This window comes from Pelophylax lessonae, assembly GCF_965119305.1.
Source record: "Pelophylax lessonae genome assembly, chromosome: 5".
NCBI lineage: Eukaryota > Metazoa > Chordata > Amphibia > Anura > Ranidae > Pelophylax > Pelophylax lessonae.
This window is the reverse complement of record NC_138772.1, coordinates 77,849,394-77,865,366: the sequence shown is the minus strand read 5'-3', so window position 1 is coordinate 77,865,366 and position 15,973 is coordinate 77,849,394. Positions and strand designations below refer to the sequence as shown.

The 15,973-nt window shown below is 39.7% G+C and overlaps 1 protein-coding gene across 1 annotated transcript in view; it reads right to left on the bottom strand.

The window, feature by feature from the left end:
- Window positions 1–2,500: 2,500 nt before the first annotated feature.
- GPR158 (G protein-coupled receptor 158) overlaps window positions 2,501–15,973 on the bottom strand; it is a 379,140-nt gene continuing 365,667 nt past the window's right edge. Inside the window, exons 9-11 of the mRNA XM_082258122.1 lie at window positions 12,790–12,895; window positions 9,389–9,535; window positions 2,501–5,491 (exon numbers count right to left, since the gene is read on the bottom strand). Coding sequence (XP_082114248.1) covers window positions 3,689–5,491; window positions 9,389–9,535; window positions 12,790–12,895 — 2,056 coding nt within the window. The 3' untranslated portion in view covers window positions 2,501–3,688. The remainder of the gene's footprint in view (window positions 5,492–9,388; window positions 9,536–12,789; window positions 12,896–15,973) is intronic.

Genomic DNA, 15,973 nt, shown 5'->3' with positions numbered 1-15,973 from the left:
GCATGCGCGCGGGAGTACACTTTCCGGGAAGGAGCCGGCAAGGAGCTCTGAAGGTCTGCCGGACCTTCAGAGCGCATGCGCCGCTGGTATCAGTGGATGCGTGCAGGGCGAATATCTCCTAAACTGTGCAGGTTTAGGAGATAATAATTTTACCTATAGGTAAGCCTTATTATAGGCTTACCTGTAGGTTAAAGTTAAAAAGCGGAGTATATTACCGCTTTAATAAGATTTGTAATACATTAAGATTACATAGGGAGGCGCAACAGATACAGCAGAGAACTGACATAGCCACCCAGGGACAGAAGGTGTATTTTCTGCAGGATTAGTAGGTGAAAATAAAACAAAAGAAAATGAATGCAGCCACCACATCAAAGACTAGTAAGGTTCAATAAAATAATTTTTTTGTTTTAGGTTTACATACACTTTAACTTACAGTATACCATTAATTTAAAAAACCCACTAAAATCACTACATGAATAAAATCTAGTCACCTAGATGTGCATGCATATATCGAACATTTTCACAAGTGTTCTGGATGCAAATCTAATTTGCAATTTCTGACTTTCCTAGTAAAGTAGAAAGCTGCCCTATCTCCTCACACCCTCCATATCTATACGTTGGTCTATGACAATGATGGGAACTTCACTGGCCAAATAGAAAGTCTAGCCATTTTAGCAGGTCTTTGGAAATTATTGAAATTGTCTCTAGGAGTCCTGATTTGGTAATTTAGCATTTGCTAGTGGTGCAGCTGTAATAATTCGTGTGGACCAGTATGATATCTAATAAGATATCCTGCACCAAGCATACTGAATTTTTATATTATACAAAAAAAAAAAATCAAAAATAGTTATTTTGATAGTAAGAATCAACAGAGTGACACTTACTGAATCAGCAGTGTGACACTGTGCAGTATTCACTGCATCAGTGGCCCAACATTTTTTTACACAAATGTGGGCTTGCAAATGTAGATTTTCAAGCCTTTACTGTGCAGTTGGCCAAATCTCTAAAGTCTGGGACCTTCCCAGATCTTTTCTATTACAATCCGACATTATCCTTAATAACCCATTTTAAGGCCTCCTTTAGCTTTGATTTTTGTAGGTCAACATTAGGATGAAAGATTACAGGACAAAGAAGAAACAACAACCAGTTTTTAATACTGTGGAAAGACTTACGCTTTGGGTTCAAGGGGATGTCCAACACTTTGTAAAACCACTAACAATCTTGGAGCTTAAAAATGCCTTGCATGTAAGTGACCTCAAAATATTGCCTTAACTATATGAGGGGCATGGACACACTTTAAATTACGGTTTTGTGCTTTTCTTGACATACGTCTATATTTGATTCAACAAAAACCTAATATTATGAATTCATAGTGAAGTCTAAACTGAGACATGTTTATAATGGACAGCAACTAATGAAATCATTGTCCTGGTTGTTGCTGCAAAAATATTGCTCTGTTGATTAAGCTTCCAATGTATGCCACTAATCTGTCAGCAAGAGTTTGGAATGGCCTAGATGATCTTATTATGCCTAAATAATTTTGTAATGGTTAATTTGAACATTAAAGAGGTTGTAAACCCATTTTTTTTTTTCTTTTTGACCCTGCAAGAGAAACACATAATGAGCTAGTATGCATCGCATACTAGCTCATTATGAAATACTTACCTTAGAACGAGCCCCCGCCGTGCCGCCCGCTTAGCTGGATGACGGGCGACATGTCCAGTCGCCCGTCTTCCGGGATCACGGCATCCGGCCATCTGATTGGCCGGAGCCGCGGTGATGTCACTCCCGTGCACGCGCGCGGGAGCCGACAGTCACGGCACGGGGCTCTGAAGAAACGGCACTAGCGGCCGTTCCTTCAGAGCGCATGCGCCAGTGACGTCACTGGATGCATCTAAGGTAAATATCTCCTAAACGGTACATGTTTAGGAGATATTTACAGTACCTATAGGTAAGCCTTATTATAGGCTTACCTATAGGTACAAGTGTCAGAGGAGGGTTTACTTCCTCTTTAAAATATTGACCAACAGAATTTGTATCATAGTATGCTGCTTGTTATATGCATGCATCAAGTATGCTCAAGTATGCAAACAACATTGACTGTTGTCAATAACCCATCTTGTCCTGCATGCCTTACTTTTTTGTGCTGTGGTAACACACTGTAACGAAAAAAAAAAAATACTGTTTTAGATAGTTAACAGAAAAAAACGTCTCACAATGCATACACTTTAAAGCTGCTGATAGGTTTCACACAGGTGTCTTCTTAGTTTTGAGTATGCCTAAAAAGAAATCCATGTTTATATCCAAACACTATATACTGTGTATATATATATATATATATATATATATATATATATATATATATATATATATATATATTATATGAGGTTTAGCGGGGTGTGTCCACATTAAATGAATATTCTCAAGAACATTCATGCACTGAAGTAGGGTATGGACTGTGTTGAAATTTTCAGGGGCATTTTTAACGGATGTTTAATTAATCTGACCTGTCTCTATCTTGCTAGGGGAGTGATGAGGTTTGGATGGATGTGACTTTGCAAAAGCAAGCATGGTCTTGTCCAAAGACAGGTAAATAAGGTTGGATATTACATGGGTCATGGTAGAACTTAAAGCTATCTCAGTGAAAAGTAAAGTGCAATTACCATTAGAACATTTGCATTTCGTAGGTCTTCCTGTGCTTATTCATTTTTCAAAATATCAAAGTGTAACATATTTAAATTCAGTGAAGATTTCCTACTTTTCAGTGATCTATTCAAAACTGTAAAATAAGGGCAGGCACTTTTTATATATCACTTTTTTTTCCATATTTTTTTATATTATATTTTCTAATCTCTGTTTTTTTTCTACAAATGATAATAAAGTTGTGATTTAGAGGTAAAATAATTACAGTCAAACATTCACTTTTTTCACAAAGATGTGAAAGCTTTAAAAAAAAAAACAAAAAAAAAAAAAAAACAGGTAAAAGGGTTCTTTAATGGGTGTGAAATCTATCCCTGACAAATTACCACAATTACATGAAAATACTGATACTTCCTTTTCCTGGACTCTTGAAGAAACCATAGGCAATAAGTAACTTGTCCTCTGAGTTACACATACTCATATTTAGGTAGGACCAGTTGATTTCTACTAAATCTAAGGCTATAAGCACTAAATATATATTATATATAAGCCAAACAGGTACTGTAACATTCCTTTTGTTAAAAATAAGAAAATCCTGATTAAAACAGTATCAAACTAGAGTACTGAATATTATATTAAGGTGAACAAAAAAAATAAATCAAATCACAATATAAACCACGTTAAACAAAAAAATAGTTCTTGTACAATATGTGGCTTTCAAAGCCAAGTGAAAAGTTACAGAAACTCTATAAACAAAATGTATAGCAGGTATTTTGGTTGCAATATCAATACAATATCTGCAAATTTGCATAAATTTTTTTGTGTCACAATATATCAGTTATTTGCAAATATTATACAATCTGGAATGCTTTAACATGGGACACAACTGTGTACAAGAAACATATACACTATTAAGAAAACGAGACCAGTCATTTTATAAAATGTATCTTTTTGGGATGCATTAAGTTAGCAGTGTTATCAGGATTAAATATGTCAAACCAAAAGTTCAATTTCTTTCTCATGTTTAAAGTATCAAGTTCATTTATCTTTATTTGCCATCATTGCCATGATAGTCCCAGGGACAGATGTCCACCATATTTGTTTTTTGCATTGTTTTGTTGTGTGTACTGTCAGTGGCTTCTGTGTCTTGTTCTGATTGTGAAGTAGAAAGATTTTCCCAAGGACATACCTCGACTAATTTGCATTTGTCTATGCCATGTTGGTTTGAGGTACTTTTACCTTTGTTTACTGGAACAGCTAGCATGTGGTCTCCAACTGCTGAGCAGACCTCTGCACTTTTAGATTTGTCCATTTTAACATTTGAGCTTTTTGGATCCAATTCTTTTTCATGACCTCTATTTCGACCTTTATCCTTTTCAATATTTTCATCTTTTTTTGAAGATGTTGCAGAATTTTTTGCTGGCATGCCCAGTCCCCTCTTTTTTGAAGGAGATGTTGGCATCACCCTGGATGGAGATGAAGGACTTAAATCAGGGCTGGTAGGTGAATATTTATCTCTTTTTACATTTAATGAATCCTGGGGTTCAAAATCCCAAGGGCATATCTCTGCCTGAAGAGCTAACGGTTGTGGCAAATTGTTATTAGAATTAATATGGCCATCTGGTGGCGGTAATATGCCTTCAATGCTAGGGAGATTTTTTCTGTGTTCTTTATCTTGTGAACTAGAAGATATATGTTTCATTGGTGCTTCTTGCTCTGGTATTCCGCCATCACCAGAATTATGTTGTTTGGAACTTTCATCTTTTAAAGCCAGTTCCTGGCTATCCCTTGTATTTAGGTCAGATTTTCCTGAGCCCTTTTGTTTTGACTGATGATGTCCTTGTTCTGTTGTCTTAGTTCGACTGTGAGATTTGCTTTTGGAACGGGATGTGTGATTCTTTTCAGAATCTAAAGGAGCAATGGAGACATGCTTTTGTACTTTATTTTCAGAAGGCACAGCAGTGGGTGTAAGATCGTACATTTCCCAAGGACATACTTCTTCAATATCAAATTTGTCTTTAAATCCTAGAGCACCTATTGCTTTATCAGCATCCCCCAATGTCAAATTAATTGCCTGTTGCTTCATTATGCCAGGCTTGTGACTTTTTGGAGTTTCCTCAATAGGGCTTGATGTTCTTGGCTGCTGCTGATCTATGTTCCCCTCTTTGTCAGGACAAGACATGCCTCTGTGAACCTCTTTGTCATTAGAATCAATTCTTTTATATTTTTCCGAGTCTTCCAAGCTTTTTGTTTTTTCACCTAACCCTAAGCTTTTATCTTTAGAGTTTGCAATTGCGCTAAGTGATTTTTGCAAGACAGATAAACTTGGATGCAATGGTTTCTTATCTAGAGTAAGATTGTGGGCACTTGCAGACTTGCAGACCAAGGGCACTGATTCAGCAGAAACAGCTTCTAGTTCTTCAGCCTCCCGGTGACCAAGTTTTTTCCCATTCACAGAATTCCGTGTTGAATTTTCAGATACATCAATCTTTTCTGTGGAAATTCCATTGGGTTTGTCATCCTGCCCTCTCAAATGATCATAGGTGCTATGGGACTTTTTCAGCGAAAATGGCCTGTGCTTTGTGGAGTCTTCCTTTAATTTTGCATTGTGAGCATTTGAATCCTGGTGACTTTTCTTACTGGTGTTTTTAGGGTTACTGTGATCTCCACCTTCTTTGTCTTCTTTAGAACACTGCCGGCTAACAGATTCAGGGATCTCTGTTATCCTTCTCATAATTGATCGCCCCAAACCTTTCTTAGAACACCTCTTTTTTTGGAGATGAGGATTATTTGCAATCATCTTTTTCCTTTTGTAGATCTCCAACTGAGTATACAGTTTCTTAAGCTCATCCTAGAATTTGAAACACACAGAGTATTAAAAATTAAATAAAAAATACATTATTATTATTAGAATTATTCTAAGAATTAAACATTAATTACATGTGGAACAATAGTCTTATATATGCTCACACGAAATCTGAATTAATACACTAAATTAACTGATTTTTTGGCACTGAACAATGTGGCAACCATATGCTTTTTATACTGTCCAGTAGTTTAGGTGATCTTTTTCTTTTTATTAGCTACGTGAAAGATAACAATATATGTAAGATCCGGTTCACACTGCCATGACTTGCCAGGCGACTTGGTCGCCTGACAAGTCGTGCTCCATTCTGTGCAATGGAACCGTTCTAATCAGAGCAAATCAAGTCGCTCCGACTTAGAAAAAAGTTCCTGCCCTATTTCGGGGGGACATGGGAGCAGCTTGCATTGACTTCTATTATAGATGTCGTTTGCAAGCCGCGATTAAGTCGTGCTGCACCGGGCGGTTCAAAGTCGGGGGGAGACTTTGAGTCGCCCCAGTGTGAACCGGCTCTAAATTCAAAACGTTTTTATTTCCTATTTGTGTAAAGTATGGATATTCTAAATCTCCAATCAGGATTTTTATTGCTGCCTAGGGCCTGTAGTTGGAAGGTCACAGCTTGGAAGATTCACTGTTGCATTCTATCCTGGTGACTATTATCTCTGGTACAAAAAATGATGGGAAATTTAAACGTTTGGAGTTGTTGCTGGAACAGGTAGGAAGGGAAATCTTCCAGTGGGGGCAACAGCTTTGGAGCCAATGAAGGACTTTCCCCTCACTTTGGAGATATTTCATCATACACAGCTGTGTCTCTGGGACATAAATTGAGGAGAAATGTCCCAGGTGGCACACAGGCAACAAAACAAAAATTAACCATTCCATGCTTTACCCAAAACAAAACAAAAAAGTTTTAGCTGTGTAAAGAAATATCTGGTACTGTGCATTATGTAAGGGCATTATGTGCATTATGTAAGGGCATTGTCACATGGGTCCCCTTAAGATAAAACTCTAGCAATTTGTAGCTTACACAGAATTTTTCTTTGACTTTTGGTAGCTGATTGAACTGGCAGGGGAGCAATAGGAAGGCAGATATGTGGGTCTGCGGAGTCAACATTAACATGAACCAGTTGCTTTGCCACGCACGGGGTAGTAACTAGGATTGGGTTAAGGATTAGGTTTCAGTGTTCAGTTTAGTTTTGTGTACATATTTCCTTTCTTTATTATGGTTAGGACATATAATGTAAAATGCTAAAATATAAAAATGTTTTCCAAATTTCAAAAAATGAAACTTTAAATCTGAATACTGTATTCAGGCAGCAGGTGGAGACTTATGCCCCGTACACACATGCAGATTATCTGAAGACTTTTGTCTTCAGATTTACCTTTTCTATGTAGTGCAAGGGCCTGCCGGATTGCATACAAATTGAAAGTGTTTAGGTTTGACCTCATATTATGTGGTTTTGGTAAGTCTACAGACAAAAGTCTTCAGATAATCTGCACGTGTGTACGGGGCATAAGACTACTTTTAAATGTGTTTTCCGTTCCTCCTTGTCTCCTGTTGACAAAGTTTGTTGTTCATAGAGGTTGATAGCTTAATCTGAAATTTACACACAAATCACAGTAGTGACTTATATACTACTCACTTCCCATCACACCTTATAACAGAATTAGGAACTCAAATGGTCGGATGGGGGATAAAACTCACTGCTGCAAAATAAATATTCATTTTGAGTAGACTGCCCCTTAAGTTTACTCCAGCCTTCAAAAATACTGCCCTAATACAGCCACACCACCATTTTCAGAATGCCTATCCCTTCACACACTATACATAAACAGGACTTTTCACCAAATGGGGTTTCTTAGCAGTGTGTTATAAGTAGTTTATTATATAAACATTTTTCTGGACAATGCCCTTTTTAACTTTCATATCAAGTGCAGTTTAATATTCATCCAGTGTGTCAGTTAATTTTTATACATGCATTACCGCACACATCATTCAGTGTATACATAGGTACCTGTGTTGTTAAGTTGATAAATGCATTCACAATCAGGAACAAGAAACATGACCACAAACGTGCTCGAAAACCAACACTGAGTGCATAGTCATTAATGATACAGGTTATCATTAATTGATTAGCCTTTGGAGCTTGATTGTGCTGATTGTGCTAGGTGATACAAAAGCACATTCTCTGCTCACATGAATTTGCCTGATCCCAACATTGGCCCCATAGCCATTGCTGCTAGATCGCCACTGGTCATCAGGTGTCTGTAATGAAAAATCAGACTAACTTGTACCAACATAAGTAAGAAAACACCAGTGGGAATTCATTATACTGCCCATTGTGTATGAAAACCACAGGCTCTATGACCTGGAACTGGAGAGTGCAAAATCTGGAGCAGCTCTGTATAGTATCTGTATGTATAACCAATCAGCTTCCAGGTTTTTTTTTTTTTTTTTTTGTCAAAGCTTAATTGAACAAGCTAAAGTAGAAGCTAATTAGCTAATTGGCTACCATGCTTTTGCAATCTCAAGTTTTAGTAAATTAACCCCAGTATCTCTGCTGGAAGACTTTTTTTTTCGGTAAAAAAACTTTCTAAGGTTAGTTTTGATCTTCCCTGCTAGTTAAAAGTAATTTCCTTATATTCTTGAAACATTAGGGGCGGGATTAGGTTTAGGAGGGCAATAATAAAGATACTGCCCTCCTGAACCTAACTCATACCCTTAATGTATTCAAAAGTTTCAGTCATGTCCCTTCCTTCCTTTCCTTCAGGTTGTACATATTAAGTTTCTGCAATTTCTTCTTATATGTTTTATACCTCAGACCTTCCATTGTTTGTGTTGCCCATCTCTGGACTCAGTCTATCTTATCAATATCTTTTTGTATGTTAGGTCTCCAGAACCGGCCATGGTATTCTAAGCGAGGCCCCCCCCCCCCCCCCCAGTGATATCAGGACCAGGACCTCTTTCTTCCAGTTGCTAATCACTCTAGTGATAACTAAAGGTCTATATAAGGGAATCAGGACCTTCAAGATATGCTATGTGCACAGCACTACTCCGGTCCAAAACATTTCTGACATAGTCATAGCAGGCACCTTTTCGAATGTATATAAAATAGATAAAGAAAGCATTCCATTATCATATTTAGGTGCCTTCTGTAAAATAGACCTGTACTGGGGGGGGGGGGGGTATTTACTATCATGATGCACAATAAATACATGATAGAATATACTGGGGTTGATTTACTAAAAATGGAGACTACAATGCATGGTAGCCAATCAGCTTCTAACTTCACCTTGTTCAATTAAGTTTTGATAAAAAAAAAAATTTGGAAGCTGATTGGTTTCTATGCAGAGCTGCACCAGATTATGCACTCTCCAGATTTAGTAAATCAACAAAAATGTCTGTATGCAATTTCTGACCTCAGTTTCAACCTCTTGATTCCCTGGAACACAATCTCTATTTAGGGCTGCCATAGACCACTGACAATCATCTTACTGTTTAGATAACCGAATCACACTAGATTTGTTATAATGGTACAACATGAGAAGCCAAAAGTATAAAATATGAGTAACCACATTGCACAGAGCTCAAATGACTACACCACTTATCTAACTGCAGTAAACTGTAAAGGGGTGTAACATTCTATCTCATAATGGGGCTACAATATACTGTTATAAAAAATAAGAACTTTTTTTTTTTTTTTAAACATCATGTTAACATATTTATATAAAATTGTAAAAGAAGAATTTGACAGCCTTCCTTTAATCACCATAAAACATATTGTTTATAAATTATAGAATATATATTTTGTAAAATGGTTGCCATGGTCCCTGTACCTAACTTTAAGAAAAATCTGAAGCCGATGTGACATGAAATGAACTCACCCGTATATCCTCAGGGTCCAGGCTATGCTCACTCCATGCCGAGGTGATACTGCTGTTCAAATAGGATCCAGATCTCCCCATGTCTAATTCATCTTCATATGCTTCTGCTGCTATGTCATCTCTTGGAATGTTATGGGAGCGTGAAAACTAAAATAATAATAATAATACAAAAAATATATAAGTAATAAAAATAACAATAATGGTAATACTAATAATGATTAAAAAAATAAGCTTGTTTTATCTTACAAGATTAGTAGCTATAAAGAAGTCCTGTAATTCTGTGTCTTTATTTTTACATGTATAGCTAGGCCACCTGATCCACAGAAGCCACATTAAAACAAACAAGGCAGTTTTCATCTCGTTTGTGCTGACTTCTTAAAGTGGTTCTAAAGTCTAAAGGTTTTTTACCATCATGCATGAAAACCTTCTGTGCTCAGAGCCCCCCCCCCCCCAATCTTTACCTGAGCTCCTTCCGATCCAGCGATGTTCACGATAGCCTCGTCTGTCCTGGGACTCTCCCTCCTCATTGGCTGAGACAGCAGCGGGAGCCCATTGGCTCCCACTCCTCTCAATCACAGCCAGTGAGCCAAAAAGGAGAGAGCGGGAGTATGGCCGTACTGCAGCCATGTGTCTCATGGATGCATAGAGCAGTGGCTCGGGAACGAGCATGCAGCTGTGCCCTCAGGGCAAGAGGGGCCAGGAGCACGGGCAGGGGACCCGAAAAGAAGAGGATAGGAGCTGCTCTGTGCAAAACCACTGCACAGAGCAGGTAAGTACATGTTTGTTATTTTTAAAAAAATGCAGGTCTAATATTACTTTAAAGTGGTTGTAAAGGGTATTATTTTTAAATAATATAACAAACATGTTATAATTACCAGATCTGTGCAATATTTTTGCACAGAGCAGCCCTTAACCTCCTCCTCTGGGGTCCCATGCTGGTACTGTCTGCTGCCCCATCTTCTGTGTCTTCATGCAGGCTCTTTCCTGAACCAGGCTGTGTGCGTCCATAAACACGCACAGCACAGTGCGGTACCGCCCCCCTGCTTCCTCCTCACATGATTTGACTGACAGCAGTAGGAGGCCCTTCGATATTTGCGGAAATGCTTATCAAAACAATATTTTTTGCTAAAAATACACTAAAATTATTATTAGGAGATAAAAACACAGCACATTTTACAAAATTCCTACCAAATATAAAAGCTTAACCTGTATTGAGCTAATAAACAACAAATATTTGTAACTTTAAAACTGCGCCTTTTTGCAAAATGGTGAAAATTGAACAGACACAAAAGTGTAAATATCCAAATTTCTCTACAAACCCGAAGGTTTCCATTTTTCCCTTACAGCTTCAAGAATTTGTAAGACCCCCCCCCCCCCCCCAACCATATATTTTCTGAAAGCACATAACCTGTAGAACAAAAAGAAGGCGCTACTGATTTTTAAGGCCCCTCAATATTTGCGCAAGTGTTTATCAAACAATAATTTTGCTAAAAATACACTAAAATTATTATTAGTGGGCAAAATCAGAGCTGCTTTTACTAAATCCCTGCTAAATCCCCCCTAAATAAAGAAAGGTTAACCTATATGGAGTTAATAAATAACAAATATTTGTCATTTTTAAATTGCAATAGGCAGTGGACGGGGGTGTTTACATGCTAGGGTTGCAATGCTTAGCGCCCGTGGCAAAGTTGACCTGACTTGTAGCGATGCCACCTGCCGAACTCTACATTATCAAATGAACGGGGAAGCACGCAAACGCCTTGAAGCTGCATGCAATGCATGCAGTTGGGGCACATTTGTCGGCAAAAACGGGGTTAAAACAGTTGGTGAGGAGGCATTGCATCTCTTCCTCACCGCCTGTCAGTAGCCTTTGGAGCGCAGCCTTGGGCTTCAGAGGCAAGGACGATTTAGATGCATGTTTAAATCTACCCTTAGGGCCCTTTCACACAGGCTGCAGTGCAGGGAGGGGTCCCCCGGGAGATCGGCGATGGAGGTGCACCACGAGGGGGGGGGGGGCTGGGTCAGAGTGCTCCCCCCTATGTAAAGGAATTTTATCCATAAGTTGTGCCTATCCTGTAGCACATATGCCGGCGGGAGGCGGGGAGTGAAAGCCAGCTGGCTGCATTGGGGGAGGGGTCCCCAGAGATCAGCCATGGGGGGCACTACAGGGGGGGTCAGAGTTCCAGCCCCCCCCCCCCCTCCATGTAAATAACTTTTTTTTCCTCTCTGTGCCTCCCCTGCAGCATATAAGCTGGTGGGAGGGCAGAGGAGGGAAGCCGCAAGCTGCAGGGGAGGATCGAGTTGGGGGGGCGGGGGTGTTCAGGATCAGTGCGGGGGTGTGGGGGGGTTAGTGTAGATAGATAGATAGAGGTGCTGTAGGGATTAGTTAGGTGGGGAAGTGGTGTTATTTAGGGTAAACCAGGACACATGTCAGTGTAGCAGCAGCAGCAGTGGTAGGGAGTGGGGGGGGGGGGCACCTTATTGGGGGAATAGCTCTGATCAGCAGAATATGATTCACTGATCAGAGCTATGGTTTTGTTCAACAGGGTCTGCTGAACAGTTTACGATATTTGCTCATAGTCATTGAAGTGACCATGAGCTTATAACACAAGCAAGAATGTGAGGAGGGTGAGGTCCGTACGGTACGGACCTGGCCATCTGCAAGCAGTTCTGTTCTATTCTGTTCTGTACAGACCTGAAAGTAAAAGGGTTAATGCACAGAAGACATTAAAGGTAAAAAAAAAAAAAAAAAAAGGTTTTCCATTACAACCACTTTAAAGAGGAAGTAAACTTCCTCTACAAACATTTACCTATAGGTAAGCCTATAAGGCCTACCTATAGGTAATGTAAATATCTCCTAAAAGTGTATATTTACATGACATGCAGCCAGTGACATCACTGGCGCATGTGCTCTGAAGGAACGGCCGTCAGTGCTGTTCCTTCTGAGCCTTGTGCCGCGAACGGCGGCTCCCATGTGCGAGTGACGTCATTGCGGCTCTGGCCAATCACAGTGCCGGAGCCCACGAACCCAGAAGTAACTCGGGGGAAAATGTCAGCGGTGACACCGATGTGCAGGCACCGCCGTGGGGCTTCGATCTAAGGTACTAGCTCATTATGCCTTTGTCTTACAGGGCTTTTTTTTGGGGGGGGGGGGGGGGGGGGTTTAGAATCTCTTTAATACTGACTTTCTACATTTGGTACTTTTGTATGTGAGAGGCAGGAAGGAGTCTGCAGTGTGTATTCTATCATCACAAGCAGATATGCTCCAGGATTACCAAATTACAGAATAAAGGGTGTGGGGAGGACAGGCGCAGTACAGCCTCAGTGACAACGGAAGTAGTAAAAGATGGGTTATTTATTTTACATTTACTGTATGCATCACATGGCTTAAATTTCATTACCTTAGGTATTAACAATAACCCCACTGTTACCGTCACCGTCAGATGAGTGTGGACAAAAAATAGCATTAACATCCAGTCTGGCTGAAGTTTTGCTGCAAGTACAAACCTGCAAAGAAGAAAGTAATTAGCAAATCTATTTAAAAATACAGTTGTTATTTTCTAGTTCTGGCTTCAGCAGCACTGATTACACAAGCATATAGATGTCTTTCAGAACCCTGCTTCATTAGTTAAAAATAGCATCAAATGAGATTTCTGATTGTTTCTTAGCAATATAAAAACCTTTGATAATCATATCAGCATAGGTAAACTACACTGCTCAAAAAAAAATAAAGGAACATTTTTTAATCAGAGTATAGCATCAAGTCAATTAAACCCCTGGGATACAGATGTGGTCAGTTAAGTAGGGGAGGGGGTTGTTAATCAGTTTCAGCTGCTTTGGTGTTCATTAACAACAGGTGCACTAGATGGGCAAAAATGAGACAACTCCCAAAACAGGAATGGTTTTACAGGTGGATGCCACTGAAATTTTTTTTCCCTACTAATTTTTTCTGACTATTTTTCATAATTTTTGCATTTAGCTAGCATCAGTGTCAATACTGATAGCATGAGGCAATACCTGGACCATATAAAGGTTACACAGGCAGTCCAAATCCTCCAGGATGGCACATCAATACATTCCATTGCCAGAAGGTTTGCTGTGTCTCCCAGCACAGTCTCAAGAGCATGGAGGAAATTCCAGGAGACAGGAAGTTACTCTAGGAGAGCTGGACTGGGCTGTATAAGGTACTTAACCCTCCAGTAGGACCGGTATCTGTTCCTTTGTGCACAGAGGAACAGGATGAGCACTACCAGAGCCTACAAAATGACCTCCAGCAGGCTACTGATGTGAATGTCTCTGACCAAACAATCAGAAACAGACTACATGAAGGTAGCCTGAGGGATTGACGTCCTATAGTGGGCTCTGTGCTTACTGCCTGGTACCATGGAGCTTGATTGGCATTTGAAATTGAACAGCAGAATTGGTAGGTCCACCACTGGCACCCTGTGATTTTCACAGATGAGAGCAGGTTCACCCTGAGCAAATGACAGACATGAAAGCGCCTGGTGAAGCCGTGGAGAATGTTATGCTGCTTATAACATCATTCAGCACGACCGGTTTGGTGGTGGGTCAGTGATGGTCTGTGGAGGCATATCCATGGAGGGAGGCACAGACCTCTACAGGCTAGAAAATGGCATGCCATTAGGAAACGGGATGAAATCCTTGGACACTTTCTGAAACCCTACACTGGTGCCGTGGATCCTGGGTTCCTCCTGGTGCATGACTAAATCCAATAGAACACCTCTGGGGAAATTATTTCCCGGTCCATCTGACGCTGCCAGGTTGCACCTCAGAAATTTCAGCAAAATGCACTAGGCTGCTGTATCATTTTTTCACTTTGATTTTTAGGGTGTCTTTGAATTCAGCCCTCTGTAGGGTGATAATTTTCATTTACATCAAACAATGTGGCATCTTATCCTTCCTAACACATTACCCAGTCCCTATCAGTATAGATATCCAGCATGAGATTTTTCCCCATTGAGATCTGATGTGTTTTCAAAGTGTTCCTTTAATTTGTTGTAGCAGTGTATATAAATAAAAAGGATGTTTTTCCAGGCAAATTATAAGCATATTACAGGCATTTTTGCACGTGTACCAAGCTTCAGGAAGTTTGTTTCCTGGTCTAAGCAAGGGAAGAAGAGCAGTTCTATAGGAGGAGAGGAGTTTTTCAGGTTTAAAAAAAAAAAAAACATGACCTTTTTGTTTGAGTATAGATCTATGTTTTCCCCATGCAAGTTGGTATTAACTTACTGTTGATCTACTCACTCTGTTGTCAGTCTGGTCCAAATATTAACTTCTCTTTTGGGAGCATTATCCTGTTTTGGGTTAGTTTTTAACTTTCTACGAGCTAGTTTGAGATTATGTCCCTGTGTTCTTAATCTTAGCTAAATATTGAAAATGCTGTCCTCCTGAACCCTATTCAGAACCATAAAGGATTTTAAAGGTTTTAGTCATGTCCTCATTTTCTCCTTTCTCCTCAAGGCTGTTCTTATCCCTCAGACCTTTCACTATTTTCACTGTCCGTCTCTGGACTCGCTCATCTCCAGATGTTCTAAACAAAAGGGCCAGTTTATTGTCCTTCAGACTATAGGAGAGCCGGGTTGTGGCCACCTGGAGTACAAATTGCCTGGGACTTGGAGAAAGTAGAAAAAAAAAGACTTAGGGGTTGATTTACTAAAGGCAACTAGACAGTGCACTTTGCAAAGTGCAATTGCACTCTGCAGGGGCAGTTGCTCCAGAGTTTAGTAAATTAGGTAAAGCTTCACTGTGCAAAAAATACCCAATCACATGCAAGGAAGATAAAAAAACAACATTTTTGCTTGCACATGATTGGATGATGTAATTCAGCAGAGCTTCTGCTCATTTACTTAGCTCTGGAGCAACTGCTCTTGCAGAGTTCAACTGCACTTTGCAAAGTGCACAGTCATTTTACCTTCAGTAAATCAACCCCCTATAGTGTCTGTGGTCAATAGAAGGAGGAACAGTGCCCCATCATTGGTAATATTGGAAAGAATAGTGCCTCACTATTAGTGTTAGTGGGAGGAATAGTGCCCTATCTTTGTTGACAGTGAAAGGAATTAGTGTCCCTTCATTTGTGTCAATGGAAGGAATAGTGCCTCGTTTTTGGTGTCAGTAGGAGGGATAGTTCCCCATTGTTGATGCCAGTGGAAGGAATAGTGCCCCATCGTTGGTGTCAGTGAAAGAAATAGTGCCCCATCGCTGGTATCAGTGAGTGGAATAGTGTCCCATCCTTGGTGCCAGTGGGAGGAAAAGTGCCTTATTTTTGGTGTCAGTGGAAGGATAAGTGCCCATTCGTTGGTGTCAGTAAAAGGAATAGTGCCTCTTCATTGGTATCAGTGGGAGGAAAAGTGTTAAAACTCAAACATCAATGGAAGGAAGCATGCCCCATTACTATACATCTTACCTGTAAAGTGAACCATAATGGTTTCATCTTCCATTAACGCTTACTAATTTGCCTAACATATTTAGTTGCCTCCACAAGTGTAGACTTTAATAATGCCCCAAAATTACTGACTACTACTGTTTTACTCCAAGGTTTGAAAATCATTTTTAACAAATGTACCC